General features: G+C 37.4%; 1 protein-coding gene across 3 annotated transcripts in view; it reads left to right on the top strand.

The window, feature by feature from the left end:
• The window catches only part of XRN1 (5'-3' exoribonuclease 1), a 105,395-nt gene extending 98,218 nt beyond the window's left edge, over positions 1–7,177 (top strand). For 2 of the 3 annotated variants that reach the window (XM_019797126.2, XM_034661883.1), the window contains 3 exons: positions 1,067–1,105; positions 1,449–1,609; positions 2,212–7,177. In XM_019797126.2, coding sequence (XP_019652685.2) covers positions 1,067–1,105; positions 1,449–1,609; positions 2,212–2,514 — 503 coding nt within the window. In that variant the 3' untranslated portion in view covers positions 2,515–7,177. The remainder of the gene's footprint in view (positions 1–1,066; positions 1,106–1,448; positions 1,610–2,211) is intronic. The other variant, XM_034661881.1, reaches the window with a different exon arrangement.
• The last annotated feature ends 3,157 nt before the right edge of the window (positions 7,178–10,334 follow it).

Below are 10,334 nucleotides of genomic sequence, written 5' to 3' on the forward strand. Positions count from 1 at the left end.
CCACTCAGGTACCCTAGGAATCTGTATTGTTAACAGGCTCCACAGGTGGATTCTTATGCAGTCACTACCATTGCAGCATTTGGAAACTACTACATTAAACAATGACAAGTTTGGGGCCCATGGGTGGCTCAGTCAAACATCCGACTCTTGATTTCGGCCCAGGTCATGAGCTCAGGGTTGTGAGATAGATCCCCACGTCAGGCTCCACATTGGGTATGGCGCCTGCTTAATATTCTCTTTCCCTCTCCCTCTGTCCCTCCCTCCCCTCTAAAAACAAACAGACAAACAAACAAAAGCAATACAGATTCCTTGGGTTCCACAAAAAATTAAGAATAGCAGTACCAAATGATCCAGCAATTCCACGTTTGGGTATTTACCCAAAGAAAACAAAAACACTAATTCAGGAAGATGTATACATGCTTATGGAAGAAACCTGAGTGTCCATCAAGGTAAAACAGAGAAAAACAAATGCCGTATGATTCATTTATATGTGGAATCTAAAAACAAAACAAAACAGAAACAGACTCATTAATACAGATTAAACTGGTGGTTGGCAGAGGAGAAGGGAGCGGGGGGATGGGCAAACAGGTGAAGGGACTAAGAGTACAAACTTCCAGTTATAAAATAAGTCACAAGGATGAAAAGTACAGCAGAGGGAATATATTCAATAATATTTTATAATAACTTTGTATGGTGACAGGGAGTAACCACACTTAAAATGGTGAGCACTTTGTAATCTATCTAAATGTCAAATCACTGTTGTACACCTGACACTCATATTTTATGTCAACTGTACTTCAAAAAATACGGATTCTTGGGCCCCTCCAAGTATGGTTTAGTGGGCCTGGGGCCTTGCCCAGGAATCCGTATTTCACAAGCTCCCCAGGTGATTGCGATACACAAATCAGTTTTGGAAACTACAGTTCAGTGTACTTTTAATAAGAAACAAAATGTAATTTTTTTAAATCCTTTAATTTCAAATATTAAAAGAGGGAAAAGAAAGAGTCTATATGTCATATGAAAGTGATCAGATTTCAAGACTTGAGCTTTTTTGGTTTTTTTGTAGGCTGGGATCACTATGGAAGCAACTTAGCATTGGGGGCAGGTGAGATCCTTAAGATTTCTCTCTTTGTGCCCTGGCTTTTCTCCCCTAAGGAACAGCTTCATGATCTATTTATTATTTTTTTAAATAGTATTACAAATATTCCTAAAATTCATATAAGTATATGGTACTATTGGCATAATGACAAGCTGACTTCATGTAGATAGTTCATGGTCCTAAGGGGGGCTCCTGAGGTGGAATGTTGTAAGCAAAATTAATCGTAAGTTAAGTGTATGCCCTTTGACAAAATGAAAAAACAAAAAAGGGTAGCAGAAGGAGATCTTACATTTCAGGGCCTTGGTGATACCAGTTGACTAAAAAAGAAATTGTCCATGATTTTTAACAGCTAATATAATGCCTTCATCATCTCACCTCTTTGGCTCCATGCCATGGGGACCACCAGTGCCAGTTCCTGGGAAGCCATTTCATCATACTTCATATTCTGGGACCATGCCCATGGCTGGGGGAATGCCAGGTGGTGTGCACAATCAGTTCATACCTCTACAGGTGAGACCTGAAAAGAGAATTACTGTATTTTTAAGAGAGTTAATTTTTTAATGCTCAAGGACTATTGAGAAAAATTTGTTTACTTTAATTATTACTGATTGACTGCCAACTAGAAGCCCAGTACTGGTCTGGGTGCTAAGAATATGTATTAATGACCAGTGCTCAGGGTACCTAGCTGGCTCAGTCAGTAGAGCATGCAACTCTTGATGTCAGGGTCATGAGTTCAAGACCCACATAATATATAGAGATTACTTCAAAAAAATATATAAAAATATATTTTTTAAAAAGAATCTATATTATGACCAGCAGTGACCAGTCTGACCTGGTCCCTGCTGTCTTGAGTTTGTGTTCCAACAAGTAATAATAATTACAGCAAGTAATATCCTTTTCTAGCATAAAGTGATTTTAAAATCAGTAATATAAATTTTCTTTATATTTAAGTTATGGAGAATTTTTAAATTTCCTTTTACTTCTGAAGTCTGGTTTGGAGATTATAAGTGGAAGTTACAAGTCAGCATGATTGACAAATATTAGCAACATGGTTTATGACACTAGTTTTTTCTGTGTACATTGTTAATTAATGACGCTTTTATTCCTTAAAGGTTACTAAAAAAAGGGTTGCAAATAAAAAGAACTTTGAAAGTAAGGAGGCCCAGAGTTCTCAAGCTACCCCACTTCAGACTAGCCAGCCAGGGTCTTCCAATGTCACCAAAGTGATTCCACAGGAGAGTTCATCAGCTTCCTTAAAGTCCTCTCAGATTACTCAACCTTCATCTTTACAAGTTGAAGCTGCCTCCCAAGGCCATAGTATGTCTTCTCATCACAAGTCAACACCAAGCTCTTCTTCAAGAAGAAAATCAAGAAAACTGGCCGTCAATTTTGGCATTTCTAAACCTTCTGAATAAATTTGGTACTTGGAGTTAATTTCTTTCCTTTCCACCCACCTTTTTAGAAATCCATATCTGTGTCTCATAAAAAATTAGAATGTGCTATTTTAAAATAATATGTTTTGATTAAAAATTTTCTTTTCAAATTAAAGATTTTTAATTTGTTGTCAGGCACTTTTCATGCTGTATCAAATTGTGCATCTTAAACATGTGCAGTTTGTTTTACATTGATTATACCTCAGTAAAGCTGTAAAAAAGAAAAACTAAATTAAACCTTGTGTTAAAATAGTATCAGTGGACTAAGCATTAAAATGTACCACTCCACCCTTGGCCTCTCATCAATAGAAGTACCTGAACTATGAATTAGACATCGTAGTGCAATAATAATAAAAAAAAGTTTTTACACTATTGAGGGAAAATTAAGTGGAGCATGAAAATTGGGCCTCAAGTGTAATCTGAGTGTGGATTTTATTTCTTTTTAATGATGGGACAGGTTTGTCAGGAGAATGGCTCTTATTTATCTAGTATTTTAACTTACATTTTGTTGTCTCTGAGGGTCCTTTAGACCTGCTGTGAAATGATCACACTTGTTGTGGTGCTGCCCATTTTGCTTTATTCTAAATTTTGTACCAAAGCAACTTTAGAATACTGATCAGAGTATTTCATTTAACTGCTTAGAACTATAAATAGCAATCTAGATTTGAGCAAGTAATTACAATTTTTTAGATTATTCAAGAACCAGCATTAGAAATTTCTAATAAATTAAATTTCAAAATCTACAGGGTACAATGACTACAAATTAATCTTCTAATTGAGTAAAGTAAAATATATTCATCATGTTGTTATTTGAAATAAATTGTGTTATTCTTTTGTATAGCTTTTTACCTGCTTAAACATATATGAGAGCTTCTTTGTTGGTCCACGCGTAGTGCTTCTTGAGACTGATGAAATGCTAATTTTTTAAAAAGTTCTGAGGTGTGCTATAATACAGGCACGATTAGTTTGTGATGTACTTTATTTACATAACAAACGCCTGTCTCATTCTGTTTCCATATTTTTAGCTTTATGCTGAACTGTTCAGTGACTCTGGCATTTTGTCTTTGCATGTCATGTGTGAGTGTGTATTGTTCAAGCTGTGGCTGTTGAAATTATTTTAGAGTTTATGAAAATTTCTCAGTGGTACCAGGGCCTGAGTTTTTATAAATACACATACATACACACACACACAAACACACACATATATATTTATCCTTTAGTTTTTGTGATATGCTTATATTTTTAACGAAGTAAATTATACTTTTTTAAAAAGTAGGAACCATAATGTTTGTATGGAGCTGCTTATTATTATATCCAGTTTCATTTAACTCATTAAAAACCCTGCCATGAGTCTTAAAGTAGTCTATTTGGTTTTTTTTTTAATGCTGGTATTGAACTAAATAGATTCCTTTCTCCAACTGCTGATTTCAGAGCTTCTCTAAATGTTAATGGGATATTTGTATATTAGTAGTGCCTTTAGTGTAAGAGATAAATGTTCATTATTTGTCATTTATTATAGTCATGTGAGTTTCTGTGATTTTATTTTCTGTTAATTTTCCAGATTCAGATGTTCATTGGTTCCCATCATGTCCTTGTTGGGAATGTTTATCTGTAGTGGAATCTTGAATAATGAGGCTCAAATAATTCTCAGTGTTTGTCCTTAGTGTCTCACAAACTCTGTATTTGTTTTAAAAGGAAATCTCTATGATGAGAATACAATACAAAAAAGTTAAAGTGTGAGAGTAATGGTCTGTTAACCTCTTACTACTTTAAAGTGTGTAATGTTTTTCACCTTATGTACTTGTACAAACTCCAGCATTCGAGAATTGCCTCGCTCATCACTGCTGTGTGTCCCCTCTAAAAACAGTGCACAACCCACATCTTCTTTAGAGTACAAGGGAAGGAGCCTGTGCCATCTTCTGAAAACTCCAAGATAAATTTAACAAGCGTATTGCCACTGAACCCATAAGGATATTTCCCCAGTGTTGGAGCAAAGTGAACTGATAATTCTACATGGATAGACAGCAAAAGTGTTTTCTTTTTGTTCCTTTCTCCCTTTTTAAAAAACACATAGTATTCTAAAGGTCAAGACTGAAGAGAAATTAAGATAGGAAAGAGCTCGATAATGACTAGATTAGTGGTCAAGCCTTCATCTCTATTCCTTTCCCTTTGTAGACCTATTCCAAATGTGGGCATGAGATCAATAGGAGATCAACAGGACTTGTGCCTCCCTATGCAGGACATTAGAAACAGAGACTGTTTTTATCTCATGATAATCTTGAGGAGACTGGATTTGTTGATAGAATGGGAAACTTACAATTTTTCCCTCTTGGATGGGGCAAACTCAGACCAGCTCAAAATTGAGAAATATGCCCATTCGACTGTTGAATCTGCTGTGAACTTTCTATGAAGGCTGTGGTATCTATAGGGCCTAGAAGAGCGAAGTCCCCATATTGCTTCATGCTTCCACATAACCGAAGGAGTTAAATCTACACATTCTTATTCAGTAATTTCTTTTTTTTTTTTGAGTGCATTAAGTGAATTTTGAAATTGGTTCTTCTAGTCCCGTTTTTCCTTGTTACAGTTGCCTGCACTACCTGACCATCACCTAGTTTTGTAATTTGACAAAATGTATTAATTGATTGAAACATCATGTAAAGTCTTAAACATCTGAGAGTCAGTTGCGTGAAACATTAATTTTGCCTCTGTGTGTACCTTGGTTTCAATTTAAGATGTCCCTTTTCAGAGGGATAAGGAGTACTTTTAAAACTGAAAAGATGAGGTTTGTTTTTGTTTTTTTTTTCTATTGGTGGGAAAGATGAAGAACTCTTGATGCAGGTTTTTTGTTGTTTTTCCTTTCCTACGATCAGGTATTTGCTTTGGTTTTAGACTGATATTTCCAAACTAATCTGGAACCTTCATTTAAGGGGAGGAGCAGTGAAGGCGTTGGAAGAAGGAAACCAATGATATCCAATCACTGCATTTCAGACTATATCTTTCTAGCTTGAGGAAACAGATAAGTTGCAGGGATTTTTTATTCACTCACTTTTTAATCATCTGTTCTGTTAGTATTAATGAGTCCTACATTTTTGTAGTGGTTGTCTAATTTTTACTTTAAGGTAGATAAAACTGTCCAGATCTCCATTGAAGTTAGGCCTAATGTGCTTTGTCTCATTGTTCAGAGCATCTTTCTTAAAGCAACAGTGTATAATTTCCCCGCTTTTCAAGCTTGCTGACTTTCTTAGGATCATCTTGCTTCCATCTTGTGTTTTTATTATAGAGGAGAATTAATTTATTGGAGAGATATAACCGTGACAAGCATTCTCTACTTTAAAAAAAAAAATTAATCACTTAAGTTCCTTTATCGTTTTCCTAGAGACAGTGGTAGTACTCAAACTGGCAGTGTTCTTTATGTATGTTTTGTAAGCTTTGTCAGTGGAACAGTCTTTTTCACAGAAGCTTCCTTTCCTAGTCAGGATAAAGCTTAAAATTCCAGAAATGAATATTTTTCAAACTGACCTGGTTTGTATTTACATTAGACCTCTCCATCTTCCGCCAGGGAGCAGTAAGAGACAGTGTTGAAACAGACTAGACCAGCGCTGAGTCCGCAGGCATGCGCAAGTCTCCCTGTTACCATACTGAGTTAACAGCTCGGGTATCACTGATCTTTTTTTTTTTTTTTTTTTTTAAAGAGGGGGGAAAAATAGTGTAAAATAGTTTTAGTAATTAAGAATATCAGCAATCTATAGCTGCTTTTGTGTTTGTGTGTATGTCAGTGAACCAACAATTCTGCCTTGCTCAATCAATGCATTCAGCCATCTCCAGTGCAATTTGTGGTGGAGACTCTGGTTTCCAGTGGATAGTTTTACATAGTTAAACCTGTAAAAATTATTTTTTTTCCAGCAGTACACCCATTGTTATTGATTTCAGCAATTGGTATACTATTGCCTAGGCCAAATAATTAAGTTTATACAGGTGTTTTAGTAATTTGAAGCCAAATTCTCATACTGTTTCTCGTGAAATAATAGGACTGAGAATTTGGCCCACAGTTTGCTTTAAGTTATCTTATTCCTTTCCCTTTACTGCTAAGGGGCCTTTTCCTTTGTTTTGGGGTTTGGTTTTTTTGTTGTTTTGTTGCCTCAGGGCTCTTACGTTTGCTTTTGCTTGCACCCAGATGCTTCTTTGAGGGTTTTCCTCTGTTTTGGGATATGAGTAATAAACAGTGTGCTGTATCATCAAAGTATTCAACATTCTGTTCATTTAAATGATCTAATTCATACATACCTTAATTCATTTCTTTTCTCACATAGCTATTTTATAAGTAACTGGAATTTTTCATTAGATCTTATACAGAGCAGTATTTTATTAAAAATTCAAAAGGGAAGACTTTTATGTGCTCATTTTATAGTTTTTGTTTTTAAAATAACTTTACATTGTCTGCAATTAAAGTGTTTTAAACTTGCATTGGAATGGACTCCGAATGTATTTTTGTGTTAAGTTGTACATTTGTAGATCTCTAGCATGAAGTTAGCCTCAAAATGTTGTGCAGAAGGATTTTAAAATATAAGAGTCACTGAAAGAGTTTAAACATCTATACATGTTAAATGCTATATGGATTTTAATTAAACACTTGAGAATGATTTCATAAGCTGCTTGTTCTTGTATATTTGCATTAATATCAAAAGTAGAAACATTATTCACTTAAACCCTCTTTTTACATCTGTATTTTGAACCTATGTCATTTAGAGTAAACTGAGACAGATTGGTTGGTGGAAAATGTCTGACGATTGTAGATTCAGTTGGCCACTGTTGAGAACCTTACTCTACTTATTACTAGTTATAAATAAGTTATCATATTAGCATTGCCAAGTTATGTAAAGCCAAAGCCTCAGTTTCTTCATCTTCTAAAGGATGAAAACACTCTTCGTGTTGTTAATACGTATAAAGCACTAGGTACATACTAGGTGTATTACAAATGTTAGTAAATAAGGATTTGTCCTGTGTATAAGAAAATCTGTTAACTGGGTCCCAAACGCAGAGTCCTCTGGATGGTGCCAAATACCTCTGCTTTTCCCACTGAGTCACTCCAGTACTAGTTCGTAGAGTCCTTGTGCTTCACTTGGGCATCTGGGATACTCAACTCTCTCTGTTCTTCTCTTTCCCTGTCACAATCCTCGCTATCTTTTCTACCATTCAGGGGAAGGTTCTTACAGAGCCGCACAGAAAGAGGCTTTAATTTCTACTGATACGACTGGGGAATCTACAAGACTAACATCTTGCTAATATTAGCCATGTCTCACAATGTAACTCTGATACATTATTTTACCAAAATCTCCAATGATATGGGTGGGAAGGAGTTGGAAAGAAGGGTTAAGGAGGGAAGAAAATTTCTTCCTACTATATCTGCTTCCAGTTCTGCCCAATAAATCTCAAACTGCCTTTGATGTTGTACTTCACTCAAAATCCCAAGGAGCAATCACACCCTGATGTAGTATTTGGCCCTCTGATCCAGCAGGAGGCCTGTGGTCTAGGCTTACCAGTAGAGACTTAGCTATTTTCCACTTCATTTCCCCAGACTGTCAGACCCTCACATAGTAACCACCCCTCTTCACCCCAACTCTATAGCATCCTTGGGGCTTCTCTCCAATCTTGGTACCAATTTTTTTGATGTGAGCATCAAAACAAATAAACCAGGGCACCTGGGTGCCTCAGTCGGTTAAGCATCTGCCTTCAGCTCAAGTCATGATCCCAGAGTCCTAGGATCGAGCCTCCTGTCAGGCTCCCTGCTCAGCGGGGAGTCTGCTTCTCCCTCTGCCCCTTCCCCCTGCTTGTGTTCTCTCTCTCACTCTCTGTCTCTCAAGTAAATACATAAAATCTTCACACACACACACACAAAAAAAAGATTTAAAACTAAGACAACCAGAACCCACTCAAGCTAGCTTACGGAAAGGAAATTCGTTGCAAGAAATGGGGGCAATCTTACAGAATCCAGTCCTGGAAGTACAATCAGGCCTCTCGGGACCTGAACCTTAGGGGGTTGCCATCCAGTTCACTCTGTCTTCTCTCCACAGGGCTATAAGGTCTGTGGTCTCCGTAACTCCGTAGATCAGGTCACTCATCTGTGGAAGGGGTGAGGGGAGTGGAGGGATGGGCAGGTCATTTTGAGAAACTGCTGCTGCTGCGGCTGTGAGTTGATAAGGAAATTCCAACCTCTCTGAGACTCTTAAGCAACAACCACATCCTGGGCCAGCAATCCTTAAGAGTTTTTACATAAAAGAAGGCGTGCAAAACAGTTTTACCCTAATAGTAACCAAAGTTCACCGGAGGACATGCTTGCAAACAGCTCTCATAAAAGGGTCATTCCTGTTAAACTTCAACTTGGAAAATGGTTGCCTTTAGAATTTTCCAATGCTTTATGGAGTCACTGATTCCTACAGTTATAGGAGTCTTAGCCGTGTTTCACTGAATTCCTAGATAGAAGATCAGTAATCAGTAATTCTACTGATCACGAAATGCTTACTAAGTGCCTAATATCCCAAGCCAATGTTACAAATGGTTTACGTTGATATCTCCTTTAATCCTCATAACCCTATCAGGTAAATAGGTTTTACCTCTCCAATAGTCTGACTCCAAATCCTACACTCTGAAGCACTTCACCATACGAGAAGGTTCAGGTTTCATAATCTAGTTTTTACATCAATACTGTGTAGTTAGTTTTATTATGAATAGACTCTCATTTTATTTGCTATTTATTGGTATCTTTTAAGGGTTTAGCACAAGCATAGCATTAACAAATGTAAGAGCTAGTCTTGACTATGAGCTAGTCTTGACTATCTTGACATAAAAGTCAGTAGAAGAGGGACAAGTAAACCACCAGGCACAATACCAGTATAACCAGTACACAAGAAGGGAACCTCACAGGCTGGGAAGGTTTCTTTTCTGAAGGAGCTGCATCTCAAAGGACTTAGGTGAGGGGAGGAGACCCATCAGGGATGGGTTATGTGTGGTGCTGATTAAGCGGGGTCAGAGGTAAAACAAAGGTGAAGGTAGACACTAGATCATAAAGCACATTGCAGACCATGTTAACGTGTTGGAATTTCATCCTAAGGGCTACCTTAGTCAAAGCTGTGTTCTTTGGATGTAACAAAATCCCACTTAAACTAGCTCAAGAAAAAATAAAATGAGGGTGGGAGTAGAAGATTTATCATATGGATGCAGGACAATTGCCTAGAATCCGAGAGCAGGAACACAGCTGGGCTTCAAAGAGGCCTGGTCCAAGAACAAGAAAGCTATCAGGAATATAGATGTATCTACCTTTTCTATCTCACCTCTGCCTAACACTCATGGCTTCCGTGTTCCAGCTGTACACTGCTTCAGTTCCAGCCACCAGCCTGGGACTAGCATGTCTCCATCGCAACTCCAGAGGGGCTGAGTTTGTGTCAGATGTTCACCTCTGCCTAGGCAAGTAAGGTCAACTAATACAAACATGGCTGCTGTGGCCCATTCCTGTGGAGTAGTGTTGTTTAGAGCAAGAAGGGTCAGGATAGGAAGACATCCCCAGAATGCTCTTCTATGAGGAGCTGTAAATATGATTTTAAGAAGGGGTTATTTGCTTTCAAAATGAAAATGGGTGGCATTATATAGACTAGATTCGAGAGAGGAAATCATAGGCAGAAAGCTGTCTCAGTAATCCCAGTACGAATGAAGCAGCTGCGCCAATTCTTAGAAGCTCTTCTATCGTTCAGTATGTTGGCTATCAAAGTGAAAGAAAAAATGTGGAATCAGGATCAACCTCTCAGCCT

This window comes from Ailuropoda melanoleuca, chromosome 6 (genome assembly GCF_002007445.2).
Source record: "Ailuropoda melanoleuca isolate Jingjing chromosome 6, ASM200744v2, whole genome shotgun sequence".
Taxonomy (NCBI): Eukaryota; Metazoa; Chordata; class Mammalia; order Carnivora; family Ursidae; genus Ailuropoda; species Ailuropoda melanoleuca.